Raw genomic sequence first — 25,676 nt, 5'->3', positions numbered from 1 at the left:
AAACAAATAAGTGAATTTATTCATTGGCTTTAGCAAGAGATCTTTGTTCTGAACCCCCTCAACCCCCTGTAATGTGAACCTAGCATCCTTTTCAGAACCCTCATGCCAATATTATTATAATAGCTCTGATGCTAGCAGATATCAGGAGTGCATGGATATGTGGATATGGGGCACACTGCTCCCCACACACTGCTCTCCGGGCGCCTGTCATGGCTGCCCACTGCTCACTCAGGGTGATGGGTTAAATGCAGAGGACAAATTTCACTGTGTGCACCATGTGCTGTGCTACTGTGTATCACAAGTAACAATCACTTCACTTAAAAAAAAAGAAATATTTTTCCAGCACCCATGAAAAATCCAGTTATAAAATGATAAGATATTAATTTCATTGTTTAAAAAAATCATGAAGCTAGAACCTATATCAGGCTTGTTATACTGGTCAGATTGTAGCAGAGGTTAGAAATAGATTCTCTTAAAGTACACAAATGCTGAACCCCTGTGACCCACTGCCTTCTTTTGCACATATTTTCAAATCATATCACACTTTTCCTGAAATACAAATGTTCTTTTTTTTCCACTGCAGGAGGAGCGATAAAACAGAATACTCTGGCTGCTCTGTACATGAAAACAACAATGGCCAAGCCACATTCGAGAATCCCATGTACAACACTAACTCAAAGTCTATTGAGGGCAAAGTTGTTCGCTTTGACCCCAACCTCAACACAGTCTGCACAATGGTTTAGAGAAAGCGCCCTTACCTGCAGAAACTCTTAAGCACACTATGGGAAAAACTGGACACAGCCTGCTGTGTCTTCATCAGTCTAAGGAAAAAAAATCTTCACATTCAAGAGTGGAGTGGTTTCAAAATATTCCACACTCTGAGAGTGTATTTGTTTATTTTGTATCTTGCAATTTCATATATGTACAATGGGTATATAAAATGTACACACCCCTGTAAAAATTTCAGGGGTTTGTGATGTAAAAAAAAAAACCAAACCACAATAAATAATTTCACAACATCTCCCTTTAATGTGACCTATAACCTGTACCATGGAACGCCGGGAAGACAGTAAGGAAAAAGAAAATATGGAATTTTTGCACAAAACCTTTAGATGTCTGCTTGGAAGATGAAGATCAAGTGTAATTTCATCTTGCAACACAACAATGATCTAAACAATGATCTAAGATCATCCAAATGAACAAAAGAATGGCTTTACTAAAAGAAAAACAACATTTGGGAATGGCCAAGTAAGAGTCCAGACCTAAGTAGAAAATCCAGGAGAAAATTAGGAGAGTGACCTGAAGAGTGAGACAATCTAACAGAATTTGAGTGCTTTGGCAAGGAAAAGAGGACAAATATTGTCATGCTGATAAACTCATACAAAAGGAGAATGCTGAATGTTAATTAAAAAGGTGTTCCAACAAAGTAATAGTTTAAAATTGTGCATACATTAATTTAAGGATTTTTTCCATAACTGATTTTTTTATTGAATTGTACAACTTAAAGGTCACATTAAAGGTGGCAAAGTTTTGGAATGATTTTTGTGGTCTCATTTTTTACTCATTTTTTACAAGACCTGGTATTTTAACAGGTGTGTGTACACATTTTATAGCTACTTTAACTCCTGGGATTTAACCAAGGTGTGCTTTATTATTTGCAACTTTTTAAAATGCATTTTCTGTGTGACGTTCCATCCTGAAAGTCCAAATACCCAAGATTGTGTGTGTGTGTGTGTGTGTGTGTGTGTGTGTGTGTGTGTGTGTGTATTGATTTTCTTTAATAGATGTCATGCTTCTAATACGACAAGAATGCAAAATATTCCCAGTTATCATTTTGTAATTCAGAGCAGTCCGACTAATACACAGATTTAAATTATTCTCTTCGCTGTTAAGATGAAGCCTTATTTTTACACCAAATGAAGGAAAACTGCAGTTGTAATGAAATGTTGACTGTTGCGTTAGTGGTGCTCCAGATTGTCTGTCCATTTGTGCAAAATTAAATCTGAGGCACAGCGTCAACCGTGAAACATTTACTGGCACGTTTGAGAAACCTTAATGCATTTGGCATTTACAGGCTTTCTGTATGTCAGAGTTTTGGTTAGAGTGTGCTTTAGATTCTGTCATATGAATGACAGAACTGACAGAACTGTCATACTAATGTTTCCGTTGCCAGGGGAACACATGTAACATTGTTGACTTGAAATAGTAGTTTTATGAGGTTAAATGAGGCTGCATCCCTATTTTTTTGCACCGTTATCTTGTGTCATGGGCTGTGCTGAGGTTACCCATCAAATTCCTATATAAATTTAGTAAAATTCTAAGTCATTATAGTGCCTTGTAAAAATACAGCCACATTTCATTCTTGAGGCGGCATGGGATTTGTGTTTGGTGCTTCTTGGTGTTATAATTTTGCTGTTTTATTTTCTTTAAACATTCATCAAGCTCAGTTGGCAAGTTGATTTATTTCATGTCCATCTAGTTTTGGAGAAGACAGATTGTTGCGGAAGCTCATTTTTCCAGCCAAAAATAATTTAATACAGCGCTGCTGCTATTTTTCTGATGTGTGTTACTTTCACTTTGTGTTTTCATTCATACGCTGATCTTTTCTTTTACACAAATTGTTTAGCTCTGACAGATGCTGAGTGTTTACTGCACTTAATATTTTGCTGATGAGACATTTCCTACTAAAGAAGAAATGGCTAACAAGATCACATCATAGCCACTGTCAAGAGTTAGTTGAAAACACTATTTACTATTTTCAGTGGGTACACAAAGTATGTAAATTCGTTCATAGTATCACTGTACAGATATTTAAACTTTTGGACAAAGAGATATATTTTTGTGAAAGATATATACATTTGTAACATATGTGGAAGTGTAAATTGTCATTTGTATATTACCATTTACAAATAAAAAGAAGCTGTTGCTTTTGTAGAACACACTATTGTTTACTTTGTGATGGTAAGGTTTGGCTGCTTTTACAGACATGCAACCATTCAGAAGAATAAGAAAAGTTCAGATGTAGGACAGTGCAGAAAATTATCCAAATTCCAGTGAGGAATCACACTGCCTGGGGTTAGTGCACAGCAGAACATGCCTATATACATAATCCATTGTTATTGATGGGACATGTGTGAATACAGAGGAAGAAGAAGGTTTTTTTTTCACAATAACTGCATGAAGCTTGAAGAAATGCAGGTTGAGGAGGAGCAGGTTGCATTTCTTATTCTCATTGTGAAAGAAAGGGGACGCTACTGTCAAAGAAAGTTGGTGGTTTCATTGGAATGCACCACTCAGGGGTTGGTTGTTCAGTCCTGAAATACTGCTGGCCGGGCCTGCGGCCTCCCTGCTGATCTATTCAGAGTTGGCCTGCATTTGGACCTGGGCTCTTTTCAGCTTCCAGCCCCCCTCCTGATTTTCTCCTGCTAGCAGCTCAATGGGTCACAGCTGCCCTCAGCTCCAGCCTGGAGCAGGTGAGCATGGTGCAGTGGTCCTCGCCCGGCATCTCTCATCTCTGGCTACGGATAAGGAAATTTAAAAAAGGGCGGAAAAAACGTAGGTTGTTCTACATAGAAACAGGCCGACCATGACAGGCCTCATGTCACACTGAGTGGAAAACTGAATTGGAAAAATGCATCCTTCACTAAAACAATCAACTTTCAGGCCCCATGCAGGTAAACTGTTTTTCACGAGAAAGCAATTTCTCGGCCCGCAACTGTACTGGCACCCATAACGTTTTATTCAGCTGTTATTTTACAGAAGCTTTGCACTTTACACAATATATTTACTGTGGCAGCCATGGAAACAAGTAACACTCTGCACCTAAGAGAAAAATTGCAATTCCTCAGGCACATAGTTGCACAACAAAGCAAAGTACAGCACAATTGCTGTGTAATTATCTCTCCATGTAATTTCTCCGAGGGACTGGATGCAGAATTGGGCTTTGGGTAGGTGATTGTGGTTCATTTTGAATAACGTACTAATTGAATTACATTGTAATGAAATAGAAAGTGTACTCTGTGCTTGATTAATTCATTAGTATGACTGATCTCTGCATTGGAAGGAAGAATTGGACTTTGCCTCGCTAGATCAAGAGAGAATGCATTTCTTGTATAATAAAAAAGTTATTGTGGCCTTTGCTGTTCCACTCCAATGTTCACTTTTTTTCATCTAGTCTTACATTATGCACATCTTGTTGCTTTCTGATGCCAACCATAACATCCTGACTCAATTCAACTTCCAATTAAAATGGATGCATTACAGAAGGCTTTTATTACCAAGGTAATGGTGCCTATAATGCGTGGAAATTTGTATCTGATTTAAATTATCCTTGATTCAGCAAACATCCTGTCAATACTTTTTAAAAGGCCGCTAGTTTTTGGTTCAATTATTTGGAGCTCAATGTGGCATCTCTTACAGCAGAAAGTGCTATGAATCTTAATTTGCCATTCAATCTTGGTGCAGCATAATAGACGGACTAATCGTGTGAATTTGACATTTTGGTGAGAGCCCAAAGTTGAGGTTATTAACAGGCATCACTTGCCAGTAGAGCTGACTGCAGCAGAAGTTACGTTTGAAATGCAGAGCTCATCACACTGTCTTAAGTCATTGCTCTGGCCTAAATACCATACTAGGAGTGAGCGTGAAGCCCGATGAGCTGATCCTACAATAATTTACTATTAATAATCAACAGCCACAGTGACAACATGCATACAGAATATGGGAACATGAACAAATGTCTGCCATCTCAGGAGATAGCTAACGGAAGCTTGCCAACCACACAAGGTATGAGAATCACGTTCGCTTGCTTCAAATTCCTGCAGTGGCCGCCTCACAAATATCTATCATGGGGACGGGCTTTTTTTCGTCTGCTCTGTGAATATACATAGTAAAATGGCAGAGTAAAATTGGCTGTCTTTGATGGCAGTGTGACACGTGAAATGGCTTCTGCTGAATGACTCTCCAGGTGAAAAGCTCTGATCTGCCTGCATGCCGCTCATGCAACATACATTTGAGGGCTTTACTTAAGACCTCAGTCCCGGAAAAAAAAATCACCGTCATGGGCAATGTTTTGTTAGCCAAGAGCCACTGCATCAGCCACGGTGGGTGATGAATGATCCAACCAAATGCTGTGTTAATATGCATTACCTGGTGCAGGTTTTCAAAGAATAATTTATACAGACGAGTCGTGGGACATTTCCCATTTTTCACTCTTCCCAAAATGCAGTGGGGGAACATCCATCAATCATTTTCATCTGTTTTTGGCGTATGCCGCATGAACACACATTACTTTTGCTTGACTTTTTGCTGGTGTGTGATAGTCCCTCCTGAGACAGCATTGTGTCGCCTGTCCTAGTTGAAACAGAGAGCATTTTATTCAGCAAAAAATAAGGCCATGTATGGCCAGAGCGGTACCCATTAAGAAAGCAGATGACACTATTGCCCTCCAGTGTTCATGTCAATGAAGTATCATAAGAATGATTACTCTGGTTGGAACATATTCATATTGGACGTTCGGTGGGGTCAGCAGAGTAATGTGCAATGTGCTTTCCCATTAACTTGCGAAGCAGCAGACTCCCATGAAGAGAAATGTGTCCGCCTCGACAGAGACACTTGCGATGAAGGGGAGATGCACTGCGCCATCCTCCTGTTTTTCCACAATTATATCCATCCCCCTGTATCTGAGACACGCAGCTCCCCCCTGTGGATTTTTCCTTTTATGTGTGGAAGTAATGCAAAATGATTCGGCAATACATCACATTGACTGGTGCCCTGTTGTGGAAGGCCAGTGCTGTACAGCCACCTGCAGGTCAGGCCTGGAAACGAAGGCGTGAAATTCACATCCGACCCGACTCTCTGTCTGTCTGTCAAGCCTCTCCTGCACTTTTAATGATTTCTGCCTTAATGATGAAAGTGTACTTAAATTATATTTGTACAGAGCTCTACTGACATTGTCAGTGCACAGCTTTGAAGGAGTCTTCACTCCCAACAGCAAGCCTGAGGCTGCAGGCACAAGAGTGTCTGTTTGAAATGAAAAGGGAAAAAAAAACAAGCTGGCTAAAAGAAGAAAGGTGTCTGTTTCTATATGGCACCTTCCATTTGCGTGTGGTATTCCAGATACACTTTATTGTTCCATGTACTACCCATGGTGAAAACATCCCTCAAGAAAAGAAATCTACAGGGAACAAGAACATATCTGAGAACATTTAATCATCAAAACATGCTGTAAAAATAGAGGAGATCATGTCAGGTGGAATCAAGAAAAAATCTTTTTTGTCAGTGGAGGATGGTAGAGGTCAGCTTTTAAGCAATTTGAATGGAAGTTTGTCTGTGGAAAGTTTAGGTTCTGAATTTAAACTCCACATTCTGAGCTTTTGACTTCCTGCTCTCTTCCACTGACAGAGCCAACACAAGGGTGGTCCTTTTGCCCTGTTCCTGGTAGGGAGTTCAGGCATGTTGGTCCTGAAATGACACCAACATCGACACTGATCCTGACCAAATATCCCAACCCTGATTCCTGACACTTTTACTGCTCCACAAATCAGGACTTCATGATTTGATTTTGATTCTCATCCTATTGACCAATAAAAAGGTTTTTTTTAAGTCTCACAATAGGATTTGAAGCACAGATAGATTTAATAGTTTTAAATGTCATGAACATATTTAATGTCAGAATTGAAATCTTCAAGCCAACATTCATTAAAAAGCAAAAGCACAGTCTTTCTAATCCTGAAGGTTAGGGCCATGTTGAGGGGGGAATATAAGGCTGTTTCATGACCTTAACCTTTCATATTTCAGCCGCAACCATACAAAGCTGTCAATATGTGCAGTTGCCCAGCAGACGTGGAGGTGAGCGGCTGAAAGAGCTCTTTCAAAACTGTCCGAAGACCTCCGCAGACGTGAAACAAAGTTCCTTACAGAAAAGTTAACAGTTTGCTCATTTCTTCTTCCAGTCTGGGCCGCTGCCAGGCAGCAAGGAGCAGAAAAAAGCGGGGGGCCGTGAATAGTTGGTTTGTTGGCGCTATGCTAATGAGGAGGGGGTTCAACGTTCCTTGACTCGGGAGTTACGGCAGGCCCTGGCTCTGGCAAGAGCGGGCGACGGCGAGGCGCAACGAAGGGCCTGCGGGTGCGACGGCGCGCTAATGCCTTAATGGCCGTCGTTACTGCGCGCCAGGGTGAACCGGCGCGGCCCGTCTGATGGCTTATTCCACGGCTGGCAAAAAAAAGATCAAGGGCAGCAGAGCTCGCCAGGCGAGGGAAAAAGGCTAAAAAGGTCCTGCCTCGGTGAAATTTGAGGAGGGGGGGGACGTAAGCGACCTGCTCACTCGCGTGTAACAAACCAATTTTCACTCCTGTTAGCCCAAAGACAAAAAAAAAAAAAAGGGGGGTTCGCTAATTCTTCCGCAGCCCCCGGCCGTCCTTTCTGGGATCCTCATTTGCTTCAATTTTCCGTTCCTCGCCGCGGAATTGAGCTGAGAGTGTGACTGCTCCCCGTGCTAGTCCAATTAACCTTTCTAAACGTACCTGAGGCCTTCAGAGTTTGTGTAATTATTTAGGATTAATTAGTCTTCTAACAATCCGCTGTGTTTCATGACAAGGATGTGAGAACCGTGAAATCGAAATGAGAGGAAATTTCACTGAATAGCCCCTGTTGCTGAAAGGATCTAAAAGATATTAGACATTTAAGGTGAGGCTAGGACAAAATGTTCTCTGTTTAAAAGAGACAAGTCTCTCAGAACGATTATAAAAAAGTTTCTTGGAGACCAAGACTGAACTTTTTTTGGCCTGAATAATAGCGCTGCACATCTTTAATGAAGGTGGTTATTCAAAATGTCATGTGGATAAAATGCGTAGGGTTAAAAAAAATCCCCCTGCCATCCGGAACAGAATGGATCGATTAAAGCAGGACAGTAACCCGGCCTGATGAACTGTTACCGCCCTGCAGCAGATTTATACAGATCTGTGTCTTGGAGCGTCTAGACTTCAGAGTTTAATATTAAAACTGACCCCCAATCAAGCTGTTGCGATTCAGGGGATATAAGAAGTGTAATGTTCATTCTGGTTTAAAACGTTAATTATCGTGTTAATTATCACTATTTTAAGGCTATTACATTTACAGCATTTATCAGACGCCCTTATCCACTTCCAATCAGTAGTTACAGGGACACTCCCCCCCTGGAGCAACAAGTGTCTTGCTCAGGGACACAATGGGAGTAAATGGGATTTGAACCTGGGTCTATAGGCGAGTGTGTTACCCACTAGGCTTCTACCTCCTATTACATATTTTTTTGCATGGAAATACACCGAATTTGTTTAAGCATTAATAATGGCTCCTTTAAAAAATATTCAGGTACAGTAGGAACAGAGGTTAAAAAAAAAACGTGTCCCTTTTCCTGCTCCGCGCATGCGCACCAGCGTCCTCTTGGTTTCGTGGGAAATTTCAGGGACGTGCGCTCCTTCTGAGCGAAGAGAAGTTTTTTTTTTGCTTTTCAAAAACACGGTAAGTTTTATTTTTTAACGTAATCTTTGTTACACGACTGTTTACTTGATTGTGTGCCTCGTTGGATGCTCAGCAACTGCTAAATGTTGGTGTTCGATAATGAATGAAGATGCAGATGCGGGCGTATTGACTGTACTTGGAGGTGAAGTATGAAAATATGAACTACTTGCGGGTGTTGGCGATGATCGATAAATGAGTAAATGTCGAGCCAGTGAGAATATTTCACGTTTCCGCAGGTGGACATGGTCTCTGCGGCCGCGCGTCTGTTGGTCTTCGCCTGGCTCGTCCTGCCGTTTCATGGCGCGGAGAAAACGCGGCACCGGGGGCTCCGGCAGAAGGACGGCGAGTACGCGGAGAAGGTAAGATGAGGTGGGGGACGTCCTCTCTGACCATCTGGTGCTCCTCCAGTTCGCGAGAGAAGCTGGATGATTTACTCCACGTTTAATGAATCGGATAACATTTGCGCTCAGTTCCCAAAGCCGGGAAGCGCGGCGGCGCCTGGCAGCCATCCAGCTCATAGAGAGAAGAGAGTAATGAGGGACCTGTCTCACGCTCTACCTGTCTCACTCTCTACCTGTCTCACTCTCTACCTGTCTCACACTCTCTACCTGTCTCACGTTCTACCTGTCTCACACTCTCTACCTGTCTCACGTTCTACCTGTCTCACACTCTCTACCTGTCTCACACTCTCTACCTGTCTCACTCTCTACCTGTCTCACGTTCTACCTGTCTCACTCTCTCTACCTGTCTCACTCTCTACCTGTCTCACGTTTTACCTGTCTCACACTCTCTACCTGTCTCACTCTTTACCTGTCTCAGGCTCTCTGTCTGTCTCTCATGCTCTGTCTGTCTCACACGCCCTCTACATGTCTCACACTCTACCTGTCTCATGCCCTCTACCTGTCTCACGCTCTACCTGTCTCACGCTCTCTACCGGTCTCATGTTCTACCTGTCTCACGCCCTCTACCTGTCTCACGCCCTCTGTCTCTCACGCTCTATCTGTCTCACACTCTCTACCTGTCTCTCATGCTCTATCTGTCTCACACGCCCTCTACCTGTCTCACGCTCTACCTGTCTCATGCCCTCTACCTGTCTCACGCCCTCTACCTGTCTCACGCTCTCTACCTGTCTCACGCTCTACCTGTCTCACGCCCTCTACCTGTCTCACGCTCTCTACCTGTCTCACGCTCTACCTGTCTCACGCCCTACCTCTCTCACGCTCTACCTGTCTCTCACGCTCTACCTGTCTCACGCCCTCTGTCTGTCTCTCACGCTCTATCTGTCTCACACTCTCTACCTGTCTCACGCCCTCTACCTGTCTCTCACGCTCTACCTGTCTCACGCCCTCTGTCTGTCTCTCACGCTCTTCCTGTCTCACAACCGCTACCTGTCTCTCACGCTCTACCTGTCTCACGCCCTCTGTCTGTCTCTCACGCTCTATCTGTCTCTCACGTTCTCTACCTGTCTCACACCCTCTACCTGTCTCTCACACTCTACCTGTCTCACGCCCTCTGTCTGTCTCTCACGCTCTACCTGTCTCACACTCTCTACCTGTCTCTCACCCTCTACCTGTCTCACGCTCTCTGTCTCTCACGCTCTCTATCTGTCTCACGCCCTCTGCCTGTCTCACGCCCTCTACCTGTCTCTCACGTCCTCTACCTGTCTCTCACGCCCTCTGTCTGTCTCTCATGCTCTATCTGTCTCACACTCTCTAACTGTCTCACGCCCTCTGTCTGTCTCACACTCTCTGTCTGTGTCTCACGCTCTATCTGTCTCACGCCCTCTGCCTGTCTCACGCCCTCTACCTGTCTCTCACGTCCTCTACCTGTCTCTCACGCCCTCTGTCTGTCTCTCATGCTCTATCTGTCTCACACTCTCTAACTGTCTCACGCCCTCTGTCTGTCTCACACTCTCTGTCTGTGTCTCACGCTCTATCTGTCTCACGCCCTCTGACTGTCTCTCACTCTCTGTCTGTCTCTCACGCTCTATCTGTCTCACACTCTCTGTCTGTCTCTCACACCCTCTGTCTGTCTCTCATGCTCTATCTGTCTCACACTCTCTAACTGTCTCACGCCCTCTGTCTGTCTCTCACGCTCTATCTGTCTCACGCCCTCTGTCTGTCTCTCACGCTCTACCTGTCTCACACTCTCTAACTGTCTCACGCCCTCTGTCTGTCTCTCACGCTCTATCTGTCTCACACTCTCTAACTGTCTCACGCCCTCTGTCTGTCTCTCACGCTCTATCTGTCTCACGCCCTCTGTCTGTCTCTCACGCTCTACCTGTCTCACACTCTCTAACTGTCTCACACCCTCTGTCTGTCTCTCACGCTCTATCTGTCTCACACCCTCTGTCTGTCTCTCACGCTCTATCTGTCTCACACTCTCTAACTGTCTCACGCCCTCTGTCTGTCTCTCACGCTCTATCTGTCTCACGCCGTCTGTCTGTCTCTCACGCTCTATCTGTCTCACACTCTCTGTCTGTCTCTCACACCCTCTGTCTGTCTCTCACGCTCTATCTGTCTCACACTCTCTAACTGTCTCACGCCCTCTGTCTGTCTCTCACGCCCTACCTGTCTCACACTCTCTACCTGTCTCTCACCCTCTACCTGTCTCACGCTCTCTGTCTCTCACGCTCTCTAAATGTCTCCTGCTCTCTGCCTGTCTCGGGGAGTCCTCCGGGAACAGGGTAGGTAACCCGCGCGTCAGGGCGACAGGTGAAGTGTTTGTGGTGACCCTCTGACACGGTGAGTGACAGGTGAGGAGCTGTGATCCCTGTTGTTTGTCATCCTAGTGCACCGGAGGCAGCGCAGACAGACAGAACTGTACCAAGCCCTCTGCTGATACCCAGTCTACCCAGTATAACATGGTAACACTCTGACCTCAGCAAGTCTCGTGGGACGGGCCTCGCTATCAACCCTTCACATCAGTGCATTCACAGTATCAGATGCATGTTTTATTATTTTATACATGAGGACAGTTCGTCTGTGGATTAAAAAAATGTATAACGATGCCATTGTTAAGGTTTGATGAAAGAGGCCCAATGTAGGGAAATAGAAAAATGTGTAAATATTACAGTAATTAAAACTGTAATGGCCCCAATGCAGACATGAAGATTTAACGAAGACCACTAATAGGTAGAAATGCTATTGTTCCTTTTCTTTCTTTGTGTCTGTGGGCAGGGGGGAGGCCGTTCCTAAGATTTAAGGTAATGTTGGCTGCAGCTGCGCGAAGCTCGATGGAAAGGGCAGCATCTCTGTTCCATTACTCGCTTCTGGTCCTTGAAGTCTCTGCCAGAGAGTTCGTCTGACTCAGAATCTCGGGATTCATTTTCAGATTGCAGGAAGTGGCCATTCAGCGTTGGGTAAAGTTTGAATGTGATGAGTGTGGTGAAAGGCTGCTGCGAACAGATGCTTTAATAAGTCGTTTGGAATATTGCACTAGCTGCGCGCCGCTGTGGCAATCTGTCGAAATACAGAACCATAAAAAAGAAAAAAAAAAAGCGAATTGAACCGAATGGAATTGCGGTTCAAGGAAAATCACTAAGGACTGATCCCTTCACTCAGCAGCAATCCATTCTATTGACGAATGAAGGCGCACGTCCTGGGGAAAAAAAAAAAAATCTGTCTTGTGGTGGTTTAACGCTTTCCATGTTTATGTCCTGTCTGTATGTAAAGCCGCCGGCTCGGTGGGAACGGGCTGCATTTGAATGCATGTCACATTTGTTGCCCACCACTCCTGATATTGCCTATTTAAAGGTTATTACAGCGGTGGCTCCGTGCTGACATCACCCCGACAGGAGAGCGTATTGCTCCCCCTTGCACATTCGTTAAGGTGGCGCCAGAGCCGCTAAATGGAAGGAACAGACACATTCTTCCACAAGGTGCTATTTGTCCTCGGAGATGAAATTCAGTAACGGTGAAAGCCGGGCCACGGTTACCCAGACTGCTCTCTGGCAACGGATGAATACTCATTGTCTAGGCAGCAGTACGTTTGCATTTGGTTTTAATAAAGTCAGGTCATGTTCATAAAAGGTTTCTGCTCGTAAAACGGCGTCGTTTGTACGTTATGTTTTCCTAATTAGGTTGGGCAGTCCAGAAACCAGTAGACAGTCTTTACCATTCATGATCTGCATTTTATTAATGTTATTAACTACATGGAATGGGTGTTAGGGGTGGGTCCTTGGGAAAGGTGGAGTTAAGATCAACCCTCATAAGCATATGATCAACCCACACAGGCACTCAGCGGTGTTCTTCTCGCTACTGTAAATGCGGCGCAGGACAGTGCTGGTGTGCGGGTGGGGCAGCTTTGGCTCAGCGGACTGTCTTGGTCTGAATGAGAAGCCAACGTCTGTGTAAACAGCGATGGGGGGACTGTAATGAATCTGAGTGAACGATTCAGTCGCCCTGAAGAGCTGGATGAAGCTTTGGGTCGTGGCATCGCATTTTAGTGTTTGATCAGCAGAAAGACTTTTGTTGTGAGCATTTTGTTGTGAGTGCGTGGTCTGAGCAGGCATCTCATGAATACAATCTCTGCGAAGCTACAGAAAACACCTTGTTCTTGAGTTTTCACATTTTGTTAATAAACGACTCCACGTCAAATCTATTTCTGTAATAAAAATACAAAAGTGTCCCTCATCAATGTTCATCAGCAGGCTGGAGTGGCTTAGCCGTCTCTTCTTTCCTTTTCTTCTTCTAGTATTCCAGCTGCCTGCAGGGTCCCCCAGGCGTTCCAGGCAGGGAGGGCAATCCGGGAGTCAATGGCATTCCGGGGACACCTGGAATTCCGGGGCGCGATGGCGCTAAGGGCGAGAAAGGCGAGTGTATCAGTGAAATATTCGAGGAGCCCTGGAGACCAAACTACAAGCAGTGCGCGTGGAACTCTCTAAATTATGGCATCGACTTGGGCAAAATAGCGGTGAGTGGCCTGTCTCCTTCAAACACACATAAATAAATGGTTTCGCTGTGAGCAAATTATGAGTAACAAGTCACAGTCACGTAAGGAATAACAGATCTTCTTTGCTTACATGCATTATAACTGCGTTACCATACCCTAGAACCACAGTCGAGCAATTCTGCCTCTGTTCTCTTCAGCAAATTGAACAAAAGTTGATCTGTTGAGAGCTGATGTGTTTCTTGATTGGTCAAAAGTGATCCGTGTTTGAGGCTACTCATAATAAACAATAGTTAGCCTAGTCTGGAGCAAATGATGCTCCAGTCACAGCACAGTCACACGTTGCTGAGTGCAGATTTCCCATAACCTAGACCATAGACCTGATGTGGAGGAGCTTGTAGGGGCAGTGGTGGCCTAGCGGTTAAGGAAGCGGCCCTGTACTCAGAAGGTTGCTGGTTCGAATCCCGAGCCGGCAAGGTGCCACTGAGGTGCCACTGAGCAAAGCACCGTCCCCACACACTGCTCCCCGGGCGCTTGTCATGGCTGCCCACTGCTCACTCAGGGTGATGGGTTAAATGCAGAGGACAAATTTCACTGTGTGCACTGTGTGCTGTGCTGCTGTGTATCACATGTGACAATCACTTCACTTTAAAAAGGTATGACTGAGAGCTCTCTTGCACCCTACGTCCTCATTCAGAACAATATGCAACACAACGTGCTTGCTCCTTATCACGCCATTCTGTAGACACCTTGCGACCTCAGTCACTACTAATCGTGCGGATAGAGCAGAACCTTAACTCAAGCATTCCAACTGGCGAACTTAACCTAGTTCGTGCCAATATTAACCTGGTTAATACAGCCCACTGTGCGACCTGAAGTTAATCATTTGGCTGCGAATGCGTTTTTCTCCTCTAAGGAGGTGAGTAACAACAGGAACAGCAGGAACAACAACTGTAGCAGCTGTTATGTATTCATATCTGCCTGATGAATAACGCTCCTGATGAGGCGGTTTTAATGATGTTTGTGGCGTCCTCTCTGCAGGAGTGCACGTTCACTAAGCTGCGCTCCGACAGCGCCGTGCGGGTTCTCTTCAGCGGCCCGCTCAGGCTCAAGTGCAAAACCGCCTGTTGCCAGCGTTGGTACTTCACTTTCAACGGAGCCGAGTGTTCTGGCCCCCTGCCCATCGAGTCCATCATTTACCTGGACCAGGGCAGCCCTGAGCTCAACTCCACCATCAACATCCACAGAACCACGGCAGGTCGGTAGAGCTGTCCGAGACTGCTTCGTTTCAATTTCAATGAAATGAAATACGGGCACGGAATTTTAAAAGCCCAAACTGGTTTGGTACATAACTGGTTGTGGTACATAAAAATGTTAGAAAAACTACCAGTACATTAACAAGTCGTCCAGAGTACTTTTAATGAATGTGACACATGTGCATTCAGTTCCCGCTGGTCCAGAAAGTGTGCAATGATTGGAAATACTGATGTCCTCAGCAGAACGTCTGCTCACTCTGGAAAACATTATAATCAGAGACAGTAAATGCACTTTCTGTGTGTTTAGTGGTTTAACATGAGACTTGTCATCTCGCAGGATCAGATTGTGGTCTTTTTTTTTTTCCAGAGCTGCACAATAGAGGGCTAAATACAGACGACTTTTTATGAAAGTGACCTTTGTGGGTTTTTTTTTTTTAGTTGAAGGCCTGTGCGAAGGAATCCGGGCAGGTCTGGTGGACGTCGCTATCTGGGTTGGGACCTGCGGCGATTATCCCCGCGGCGATGCCTCCACGGGCTGGAACTCTGTTTCCAGGGTGATAGTCGAGGAGCTGTCAAAGTGATCGTGACCACAGACTCACAGTGAAACACCTCAACCTCAGTCACTAGTTTTAATTCAGTCAGCCAGGACTGGATCATGGGGAATGTTTTATCAGTCTCACTTGACCTTTTGTCATTTTTTCATGTTTTATTATAGCCAAACAATAATCAGAATTATTTTCCGTACAAATACTGAATCCCTGTCTTAGCCGTAGTTTGATATAGACATGATTTATCTTCTCTTTTCTACAGTATTATGAACAAATTTGTACAAGAAATAATGTAATAAAATGTGCTTTTATTTTCTTCTCTCTGATATTTGGTTTCTTTTGTTAACTGAAGCTTTGCAGGGTTTTTTTTTTGCACTTTGTCAGATAATAGGACAAAGTCATTAATTTCACTTTCATTAAGTGTAGCTAAAATATTACAAAAACTAAGAATAACAGGCTTCTTTTTAAAAAAGTCTTTTTATTTAATCCAGCCTCAGATCTCGCTGCATGTCTGATGTGTGTTCACAGGCAAAACTCATGCAGAAATTTCACATCAAAATCATTCTTGTTCACACAAATCCACTTAAGTGCCTGAAGTCAGAGCTCTGAAGCTGCCGTGTTGAGGGTCACTGCACCTCATCTGTCCACCTGCTCTTCATGAAAAGCAGCTTCGACCTCTCCTCCACCCGTTACTGCGACCCTCTTCATCAGTGGTGGAGATCCTGCAGACACCCACACCTACACATGGCACCTGGCAATAGCCACTAAATTTAGAGCCACTCGGCACAATCCAGGGAGGCATCTCCAGCACGGACCGTGTCTGCCGTTGGGAGGCGTGCCTCTCCTTTGGGTTGCCGTGGTTACTTTTGCCCAGCAATCAGGAAATGTGACATCTTCTCATACACCACAAACGTGATGCAGCACGCAGGGGTCACGCGGATTAAGTTGGGCACCATGCCTTTGTAGAAACCATGCGCGCCTTCATTTCTGTTCAATAAAAAAAAATAATAATAAAAAGAAGAAAAGAAGTTGTGAACATTTACCATTTTGGGTGGATCTTACCTCCACGTTCTCCTGACCACATCAACCACCCCGCTGTAGTTGTTGTGCTGGTCTTGTAAGCGCGCGCGAACCACTTGGTAGGGGTACGTTGTGGCCACAGCAAATATTTTGGACAGCGCTGCCATAGTGATGTATTCCAGAGGATTCTGGTTGGAGGGGAAAAAAGCAGGTGCACAGTTATTTATTTGTGCCACTCTGTCAAAATTGCTCTGCAATTAAACAAAATGTGGACAGCCGGGTCGATTTCGGAAATCTGCTTAGAATTTTACTAGCAGCTGTGTTGTTCATGACAACACAGCAGAATGAATAGATGCTGTTAACACACCAGTTGAGCTTCAGATGGCTTCTTCCTGTATTTGTTATAATCTCTCTTCAGCTCCTCATAGGCCATAAACTGCAGGGCTCCGTGGGATGTGCCGAACAAGCCGGGGACAAATCCCTGAAAGAAAGCGCGTGTTTTTAGCACATCCTTTATCTGCCAAACCAATTCCACTTCATGCATGTTCACAGTAAAGTGGTGCTATACACCGCCTAGTGGCCAAACTGGGATTTTTTTTTATATTCAGTCTTATGCAACACCCCTATACTATTACCCAATACAGAAATTGTACACAGGCACAGTTTCTATTAGTTTCAAGTGGAAATTGGTATTTTATGGAATCTGTTCGAGTTTGCTTGACTAAAACCACCTACTCTGTACAATCCTGGTATTCCTTCATGGCGGTAGATCTTGACCAGTGCATCAAGCATGCCCTTATACTGCCTCCTGGATGGATCAGTGTTGTACTGCAGTACCATTCGGGTCTTGGTCACCCAAATCGGGTTTGTGAAACAAAGCGTCATTGCACCTTGGAAAGCAGCAGGAAGTAAACCATGTTGAACATTCAACGAATTAACAAGATGCGCTTAAAAGTCATTTGTGAATCTCTTCAACGGCCTCAGAACATCTCACGTGCAGTAGGACCAGTGATTTGAAATGTAATTAAAGTCACTTGATCAATAATAAACAGGGACACATGAGTTCAATTTGTTCAAATGTCAAATGTTTGCTTCCATGAGGCTCTGTTAACGCATGTCTGTGCTCAAGTCATCAATATGGGGATATTTTGTTATTAAACTGCATGTGATTCAAGAACTTTTCATGAGGTCGAGAAGCTGCAGGGTTGTCATGTCGCTGGTGCCGCCAAACGTACAGTACAGGGCAAAAGTTTGAACACACCTTCTCATTCAATGTTTTTTCATGACAATTTACATTGGTAGATTCTCACTGAAGGCATCAGAACTACGAATGAACACATGTGGAGTTATGTACTTAACAAAAAGTGGAGACCTGGCCTCCACAGTCACCGGACCTGAACCCAATCCAGATGGTTTGGGGTGATCTGGACCGCAGAGTGAAGGCAAAGGGGTCAACAAGTGCTAAACACCTCTGGGAACTCCTTCAAGACTGTTGGAAAACCATTTCAGTTGACGACCTCTTGAAGCTCATCGAGAGAATGCCAAGAGTGTGCAAAGCAGTAATCAGAGCAAAGGGCGGCTATTTTGAAGAAACTAGAATATAAAACATGTTTTCAGTTATTTCCCCTTTTTTTTTGTTAAGTACATAACTCCATTCATAGTTTTGATGCCTTCAGTGAGAATCTACCAATGTAAATGGTCATGGAAATAAAGAAAACATATTGAATGAGAAGGTGTGTCCAAACCTTTGGCCTGTACTATAAATACTGACCTGCTTCTGCCGCAGACAGCAAGTGCTCAGTAGCAGTAAGTTCGGACTGACGGCCCTCCCTGGTGTAAGCCTTGATCGCATTGTAGCTGCAGTGGGAGGAAGGAAGGAAAACTTGAGCGCGAAGCGGCTCATTTAAAAGAAGAAAAAACAGGCGCCCACGCCGCATACTTACAAGAAAAAGTACAAGCCCCATGATGCTCCTGCTCCCCAGACGTTGGGTGTGACGCCTTGGTAAAGGCCCCGCAGGCCTTCCTGCTGCCAGATGCTCCTCATGCAGTGCACCATGCCACTGTACTTGGGTCTCATTTCAAGCCCATCACTCACTGGAAGAGAAATGCGCCACACAGTCTTAATACTTCCACACAGCAACAGATAGCCAGAAAGCCACGGGCTCAAATCCACACCTGCAAACCTTATTTTCACCAGATCGAGAGGATGAAGGACCATGGTCGACACGACCCCTCCACTCAAGCCAGCAGCCAGGTTCTCGATCTTCACGTGGCTGAAGAGCCGCTGCAGCGGACCCGCGAGAGACCCCGGCGAGTCGTGGTCCGCGGGCATGCTGGGAGCCGGAGACTTCTTTCAAGGGCTGGAACGAAACGTGCCTCGGGTCAGCGCGTTTTCCCGTGTCGTGTTGCCGAACCCACGCCGCGTGACGCATCACGACCTTTCCCGTGGCCAATTTTCACTCCGGTTGTCGCACGCTGACGTAACTGCCACTGCCAGCCGGTTTCCGGGGTCACGCCGTGACGTCATATTTCAAAACTAAAGTCCTCAAACCCAACTTCCACAGTCTACACACGCTCTTTTATTTCAGATCATTTTTATTAGACCTCGGTTACTTACCCGAACATTGTGTTAAACTGAATAATACACATAATTTTAATTACTATAATGTGTTATTAAAATACACATACATTTGTCATAAATTAATCTGACAGAAAACGAATAGTATACTATTACAGAACGCATGAACTGGTTTTTAATCCTGCAATTTCCAGTGGATGTTCAAGAGTCCTGCTCTGCACGCGGGTGGGGAAGGAAGGCCCCCATGGCCAGCGTCTCTGGCTCCGGGGCTCTCGGCCCCTGCTGCCGACTGTGGAAGTAGCTGCAGAGCAGGGCCCGCACCTGCTCCGCCACGGGGTCGTCCATGCATTTTGGCAGCGTTATGGAGGGCCGAGGGCCCTCGCCGGGCCTCACGTCGTCCAGCCACTCCTCCTTTAGAGGGTCGCTCCGCGCCTCGCACACGTTGTGCAGGACGCAGCTGCCCAGCGCCATCATGGCAACCAGCTCCAGGTGGCAGCGGCTGTGCTTGCTGAGGCACTGCCAGCGGGCTCTCAGCCGCTGGAAGGCCCGAGCGATGACCGTGCGGCAGTGGCTCAGGCGGACGTTGAAGGCGCACTGCTGCGAGGTGAGCCGGGGCGAGGCGGGGTAGCTCCTGAGCAGCCACTTCTGCAACGGATAAGCGGCGTCCCCTAGCAGCAGATAGTCAAGAGGCTGTCCCATTAGTGTGCGGGGGGGCTGGGGCGACAGTCCCCCGTCTCGCGCCATGATCCACAGCTCAGAGCTCTGCAGGACGGCGGCGTCCTCCGTGCTGCCGGGAAGCCCCACGCAGACGTCCCAGAAGCGGCCGTGGCCGTCGACGACGCACTGCAACACCACGGCGTGGCAGCCGGCCCTGCTCCAGTAGTCCTGCGCGGTCGGGACGCTGACGGGAACGTGCATGGTGCCGATCACGCCGACGCAGTGCGGGAAGCCCCACTTCAGGTGAAACGTCCTGGCGTTGTCCTCTAGCTCCTGCTCGGTAGGGTGATGCATGTAGAGCGGCTTGAGCACCATGATGATGGCGTCGCACACCTCCCGAATGCACTCCCCCACGGCAGGGACGTTCACACAGAACAGCTCGCCGATGAGGCCGTAGTCCATTTCGGCGGCCAAACAAATCAGGGCCACCGCTAAGCGTTTCTCGAGAGGTAGGGTGAGCTTGGGGTTGGCGAGAAGGCCAGTTTGAGCAAACCGAGGCTTGAGTGTGTTGCACAGCGAAAAAAACGTGTCTTTGGTGACGTGGAACCATTCGAGCCAGTCCTGCGGCCCGAAGTCGACCAGCACGGACTTTTCCCACCACTCAGATCCGTTTGGAATGCCGGACAGATGAGTCTGGGGTCGGGACATGTGCAGGGCCATCTGCAAAAGAACACCGTGCACGCACATTAAAAGCCACGAGGGCCATCTCCTCACCACTCAGGACCATGCATCGACCATCTGCACGATGGTGCATGGCGAGTTTTGAAGTACGAACTCACCGCGTGCATCCTCTCAATTTTGTGGAAGAGGTACCTGCGGTGCCTGATGCGCTTGTGGATTGCGGTTCGTCTCTCCGTGATCGAGTTGTTTATCACCTCCTTGCGTCTCCTGATCGTGAACAACAACCTGGACTTCAGTCTCACCGCCGAGTCGTCCTGCTCCATTTCGAACATGCAACTTGCAAGCCAGGTTTCTTAGTCCCGCTAAACAAAACTTGCGCAGCGGACTCTCGCGGAAACACACATGTCACATGTCAAATTAAAAGTCCTGCTCGTAACATGAATGCACATTACCGCCGCCACCTGGGCTGGGATAGAAAATAACATCATTTTCGAGGACAGACTTTCAAGGCAGCTTAAAGCTATTAAGCGTCTTTATCACAGTAGTATCTCCAATGCTGAATATTACCAGGGAAATCTCAGTAGGTCTCAGAAAGAAAGACTCATTATATTCAGACACCTTGTAATAGTTCATCACTTGGTAGAAAGTTGCCATGGGTGAGGTTGCCTAGCAACACATCAACTCACAGGGTCTAGAATAAAAGGTTAGATACATTTGGACCGAATATGTGGTTTGCTAGTTATTTGATTTAAAAAGAGAGAGGGGGACAAAAGCCAATTTAAAATTCACTGTAATTCAAAACAATCAAAATGAACATTCACATTCACAATCCATCACAATTATTTGTCAAAATATTTTACTGCTATGTAGTAAACTTATCTTTAAAGATTATCTAGAAAGATTAATTTATACATAACATTTACATTAAATGATAATTCCATCATGGCAGGATAACTTTTCAATGAAGTGAATTATTAGTGGTGTTTTTGTGGTGATTTATCGAGTGAGTCCAATCAGCTGAAGCAATAAGAGGAAAAGTGTCACTACATCCAGGTAAAGGTTGAGAGCTGCAAAGATGTACTCCTCCGGACTGATGCTGTACCTGTGCTTACCACCCAACATCATCTGAGTGTCCATAACCAGGTACTAGAGATGCAAAGCGACAATAAGAGAGGGGGACGAGTTACACTGAAATCTTGAAAAATATGAATCATAAAAAAAATGTGAACAGCTTCATCTCACCCACATGTATAACAAATAACAAAATATACTTACAATGGAAAACACCAATGTCCCAATACTTGCATATGCAATGTAAGCGTACTGTTGATATAGTAAAAAAAGGGTCGTGTTCATTATTTAGTTTTCATTTCGAGTTTTAATGAAGCACAATATGAATAGGATCCTATTTTCATCCATATAAAACACATGAGTACCTGTGATCGCAAGATGGCGCAAAGTATTGCAAAGGAAAAGAGAGTCCAGCATATGACCCACATGACTCCTCTTGCTGCTGTAAAATCCCACTGGCAACAGTAACAGTTTATGAAGTCCGGTACATTTCATGAGTGATTTGTAAACTTCTTTTTTTTCAGCACCCCACTTGACTGTGCTATAATCTATCGGCACACGTTGCTCATGCAAATGTCACAGTCTGGAGGGATTACTTACTTTTGTCTGCATAGCGAAGACACTTAAAGCAAAAGACACAAATGCTGTAGCGCCTACTGCCCAGAAAACTGCATCAACCTGGTAAAACCTGGAAAGAAAGCAGCTCAAATGATTTAGTCTTTGCAGGATACTAGATGGAAACGTCTTAAAATCTGTTTATATACAGTACTGGCCAAAACTTGGGGCAGTGGTGGCCTAGCGGTTAAGGAAGCAGCTCCGTAATCAGAAGATTGCACTGACGTACCACTGAGCAAAGCACCATCCCCACACACTGCTAGCCAGGCACATGTCCTGGCTGCCCACTGCTCACTAAGAGTGATGGGATAAATGCAGAGTGTGATCTGTGTGCTGTGCTGCTGTGTATCACAATGACAATCACTTCACTTAAAAAAAGTTTGTTTCTTCATTTTCATGACCATTTACGTTGGTAGATTCTCACTGAAGGCATCAAAACTATGAATGAACACGTGTGGAGTTATATACTTAACAATAAATTACTGAAAACATGTTTTATGTTCTAGTTTCTTCAAAATAGCCGCCCTTTGCTCTGATTACTGCTTTGCACACTCTTGGCATTCTCTTGATGAGCTTCAAGAAGTCGTCACCTGAAATGGTTTTCCAACAGTCTTGAAGGAGTTCCCAGAGGTGTTTAGCACTTGTTGGCCCCTTTGCCTTCACTCTGCAGCCCAGCTCACCCCAAACCATCTCGATTGGGTTCAGGTCCGGTGACTATGGAGACCATGTCTCCACTTTTTGTACATAACTCCAAATGTGTTCATTCATAGTTTTGATGCCTTCAGTGAGAATCTACCAACGTAAATGGTCATGAAAGTAAAGAACACACCATGAATGAGAAGGTGTGTCAAACTTTTGGCCTGTACTGTATTGTTCATGTTCATTTTGCCTTAGAAAGCACTGAAATACTCACACTGTTACAGAACCTAACATGAAACCCTCCACAACTGTCTGTTGAAAGAGAGTGGGGAAAAAAGTTATAATTCAAATCATGTCTAATATAGTAGCCTTAATTATAATACTCACAAAAAGTCCTAATAAAATGTAATTGAATGGAACTTTTCGGCGAATATCTCCACAGCAGGCGAGCACCAGAACAAGAACAATAGTGCCAGCCCTATTTGAAATGAAAGAAGTGATGTTAAATTTCCAAGCTCAGCCATTTACAACCATGTTTGGAAGACATCTGTTATTTGAAATAATACACTTACATCATTGTGAAGGTGAACCAGCTATTGTATATGGCCCACATTTTAAGATCATTCCTAAAGCAGAGCAAAACTCGCATTATTATTACCAATATTAATAATAATAATAATATTAATTTCATTTGTAGTAGTAGTTAACAGAAAGTTTTAAAAGCAAAATAGTTGCTGTCCATACCAGTACAAAAAGGCACAAATAATTCCAACTGTGGCCAAAAGCTGAACCATTAAAGTCAGGTAGACCTTTCTCACAAAAGCTGCAAAAAAGAAAATGTTTATTAATTCATTCATTAGAAAAAAAAATCAAATTTTAATCAAACAATTATTAAAAAATGTCACCCCAACCTTGTCTAATTTTGGATTCTGAAAAAGAGCTGACATCTTCAAGCGCCTGCGAGTACTCTGGTGGAGGAATCGCGTTCAGATTTACATTTCCTGGCACAGCCTGGGTGCCTGTTCCATGGGGAAAATCCTGATGGTAGTCGGGGCTGTAGGGTGGAGGATTATTCCTGGTTTCTGTATTCATGTTCACCTCCTTATGAGAAAAAAATTTACTCATTTTTAAATCAATTATTGCACCAATCAAAACAGAATAGTTTTTTTTTTTTTTTAGTTGTAGAGTGCATCGTCTTACCTTTATTCTGCCGTACAGAACTACTTCCTGTAACGATTCATGCAGGGCAAAGTCTAACCTCAGCGGCTCTGTCTCTGGGAGATGACGCTTTTGTTGACATTCTGCTGGCTCGCATTTTCCCATAAAATATCACGTTGAATCCATTTCAGACAGTAAAATGAGAGTTCAAATCATGCAGGATAATGATGTTGTGAAGAGGACGTTCCAATAAGCAGATTTTAAAAGGGTGGTAGTAGCCTAGTGGGTAACACACTCTCCTATGAACCAGAAGACCCAGGTTCAAATCCCACTTACTACCATTGTGTCCCTGAGCAAGACACTTAATCCTAAATTGCTCCAGGGAGACTGTCCCTGTAACTACTGATTGTAAGTCGCTCTGGATAAGGGCGTCTGATAAATGCTGTAAATGTAATTTTAATAAGCATCTCCCCATTTTGGCTTGCAAATGTATGTTGTGTCAGATACCATGTACCAGATATGTAATCATGTATGTATCTCCATCAACCTTTTTTGAGTGTTACGTCCCTGGACGTATGCTCCCACGTGTTCTGCGTGGCTGGCTGTGTTTTTCTGTCTTGTTTCTTTTAGGTTGACTTCGTGGGAGGAGTTGAAGCCAACCAGCTCCGCCTACCATCTGCCTATTGGTCACCTCCACCTATATAAAGAGACTTCAGATGGTGTTCAGGAGGTCTCCAGGGTCTGATAGGCCCTTACGCTTTTGGGAGGACCCCAGGGTCCATGAAGATCTGCAAGGAGCTCCATTGGGGATCTCATTTGTGTGTCTTGTGTTTGTGTGATGGACCCTTTGTTGCTAGCCTGTTAGCTTTATGTGCCCTTTTTGTTAACTTTTGTGCATGTTTGAGTGATCCCTGCTGGACCATCCCTTCCTTTAGGCTGTACTGATGTTGGTTAGCTGTGCTGAGTCCGCTGTTTTATTCTACCTGTTAGCTCACTATAATAAAAAGCACTGTTTCTATGCTTTCTTGGACGTCCTCCTCTCCACACCCTTGTCGCGTTTCTTAGACCCCTAGACTTAGGAACAGGACATGAGGAAAAAGATTTAAGTACTCCCACTGAAAATCAGTTCTGAAAGTGTTTTTGTCATTTATTATCTTGGTTAATATGTTTCCCACTGCCGATGCTGCCATTAAAACTCAGCCTATTCACACTGTGTGTGCTGCACTTCTCCACCGCTCTCTCTCGCACTCCAGTGCTGGGTCTTACGCCTCCATCCGCCCAATAAATAGTCCACAACACAGCGAATAAGCCATCAGACTCCATTTTGGCCAGCTCACTATGTATTGCACTATACCTAGAAGAAAGTTCATTGTCTTTTGTCCAAAACTTTGAAAGAAAAGTGCGATTGATCAGGAACTGGACCACAGTTTCGATTAAAGCAATGATTTTAATGATTAAATTAGAATACAGAAACAGAGAGGTTTCATCGCAAAAAGTATAAATCACTCACTCACAATCCATAATCATTCAGTCCCCATTGCTGGCGGAGCCCATACTGGATGCAGGGTGGGGCCTCGACGGTGGGAACTCAGCTTTAAACACACATCTGAGGTATAGACTGTTTGAGTCTATAACATAGACTGTATGGTAATAGAGAAACACGTCTACCTTGCTGTGTTTTCCGGCATTTTCCGAGTCACTGTGACTGAAGTGCAGGTAAGTGAAAGTGAAGTGATTGTCATTGTGAAACACGACAGCACAGCACACGGTGACACAACGAAATGTGTCCTCTGCTTTTAACCATCACCCTTGGTGAGCAGTGGGCAGCCACAAGAGGCGCCCGAGGAGCAGGGTGTGGGCACGGTGCTTTGCTCGGTGCCACCTCAGTGGCACCTTGGCGGATCGAGATTCGAACACAGCAACCTTCTGATTATGGGGCCACTTCCTTAACCGCTAGTCCACCGCTGCCCCACAAACAGGTAGTGCAGTGAAGGCGTATTAATACAGTCCAGCAACAAATGTGTGCATCAGTGTAATGGACTTGCAGCCCAATGTACATGACT

The 25,676-nt window shown here is 44.9% G+C and overlaps 5 protein-coding genes across 13 annotated transcripts in view; 2 read left to right on the top strand and 3 right to left on the bottom strand.

Moving 5' to 3' along the window:
* Window positions 1-2,939, top strand: part of LOC114789621 (CUB and sushi domain-containing protein 3-like) — a 139,855-nt gene extending 136,916 nt beyond the window's left edge. For all 5 annotated transcript variants that reach the window (XM_028978792.1, XM_028978791.1, XM_028978790.1 and 2 more), the window contains one exon: window positions 584-2,939. In XM_028978792.1, the coding sequence (XP_028834625.1) occupies window positions 584-743 (160 nt within the window). In that variant the 3' untranslated portion in view covers window positions 744-2,939. The remainder of the gene's footprint in view (window positions 1-583) is intronic.
* A 5,487-nt stretch (window positions 2,940-8,426) lies between these two features.
* On the top strand, window positions 8,427-15,520 carry LOC114790477 (collagen triple helix repeat-containing protein 1-like). Of its 2 annotated transcripts, XM_028980572.1 has the most exons (6): window positions 8,427-8,500; window positions 8,737-8,859; window positions 11,292-11,366; window positions 13,196-13,414; window positions 14,432-14,648; window positions 15,085-15,520. In XM_028980572.1, exons 2-6 carry the CDS (start codon window positions 8,743-8,745, stop codon window positions 15,225-15,227), a joined length of 771 nt encoding a protein of 256 aa, XP_028836405.1. In that variant the 5' UTR covers window positions 8,427-8,500; window positions 8,737-8,742; the 3' UTR covers window positions 15,228-15,520. The 2 variants fall into 2 exon arrangements, with proteins under 2 accessions (XP_028836405.1, XP_028836406.1); XM_028980573.1 differs by lacking the exon at window positions 11,292-11,366.
* A 132-nt stretch (window positions 15,521-15,652) lies between these two features.
* On the bottom strand, window positions 15,653-18,716 carry LOC114790476 (mitochondrial folate transporter/carrier-like). 2 transcript variants are annotated; one of them, XM_028980570.1, is made up of 7 exons: window positions 18,390-18,716; window positions 18,158-18,308; window positions 17,986-18,071; window positions 16,950-17,104; window positions 16,582-16,695; window positions 16,257-16,402; window positions 15,653-16,181 (listed from the first exon to the last, which is right to left on the bottom strand). In XM_028980570.1, the coding sequence occupies exons 1-7, from the start codon at window positions 18,544-18,546 to the stop codon at window positions 16,055-16,057; spliced, it is 936 nt and encodes a 311-aa protein (XP_028836403.1). In that variant the 5' UTR covers window positions 18,547-18,716; the 3' UTR covers window positions 15,653-16,054. The 2 variants fall into 2 exon arrangements, with proteins under 2 accessions (XP_028836403.1, XP_028836404.1); XM_028980571.1 differs by having other exon boundaries at window positions 18,398-18,537.
* A 263-nt stretch (window positions 18,717-18,979) lies between these two features.
* LOC114790866 (protein ANTAGONIST OF LIKE HETEROCHROMATIN PROTEIN 1-like) lies at window positions 18,980-20,551 on the bottom strand. 2 transcript variants are annotated; one of them, XM_028981273.1, is made up of 2 exons: window positions 20,289-20,551; window positions 18,980-20,169 (listed from the first exon to the last, which is right to left on the bottom strand). In XM_028981273.1, the coding sequence occupies exons 1-2, from the start codon at window positions 20,460-20,462 to the stop codon at window positions 18,994-18,996; spliced, it is 1,350 nt and encodes a 449-aa protein (XP_028837106.1). In that variant the 5' UTR covers window positions 20,463-20,551; the 3' UTR covers window positions 18,980-18,993. The 2 variants fall into 2 exon arrangements, with proteins under 2 accessions (XP_028837106.1, XP_028837107.1); XM_028981274.1 differs by having other exon boundaries at window positions 20,323-20,551.
* An 8-nt stretch (window positions 20,552-20,559) lies between these two features.
* On the bottom strand, window positions 20,560-23,850 carry LOC114790868 (protein lifeguard 1). Of its 2 annotated transcripts, XM_028981276.1 has the most exons (10): window positions 23,656-23,686; window positions 23,367-23,556; window positions 23,200-23,278; window positions 23,028-23,081; window positions 22,843-22,933; window positions 22,730-22,767; window positions 21,802-21,889; window positions 21,567-21,656; window positions 21,406-21,453; window positions 20,560-21,276 (listed from the first exon to the last, which is right to left on the bottom strand). In XM_028981276.1, exons 2-10 carry the CDS (start codon window positions 23,545-23,547, stop codon window positions 21,127-21,129), a joined length of 819 nt encoding a protein of 272 aa, XP_028837109.1. In that variant the 5' UTR covers window positions 23,548-23,556; window positions 23,656-23,686; the 3' UTR covers window positions 20,560-21,126. The 2 variants fall into 2 exon arrangements, with proteins under 2 accessions (XP_028837109.1, XP_028837108.1); XM_028981275.1 differs by having other exon boundaries at window positions 23,367-23,850.
* Window positions 23,851-25,676: the final 1,826 nt, after the last annotated feature.

This window comes from Denticeps clupeoides, chromosome 5 (assembly GCF_900700375.1).
Source record: "Denticeps clupeoides chromosome 5, fDenClu1.1, whole genome shotgun sequence".
Lineage (NCBI taxonomy): Eukaryota > Metazoa > Chordata > Actinopteri > Clupeiformes > Denticipitidae > Denticeps > Denticeps clupeoides.
Note: the sequence above shows the minus strand (reverse complement) of the source record. Positions and strands in the feature narration are given on the sequence as shown.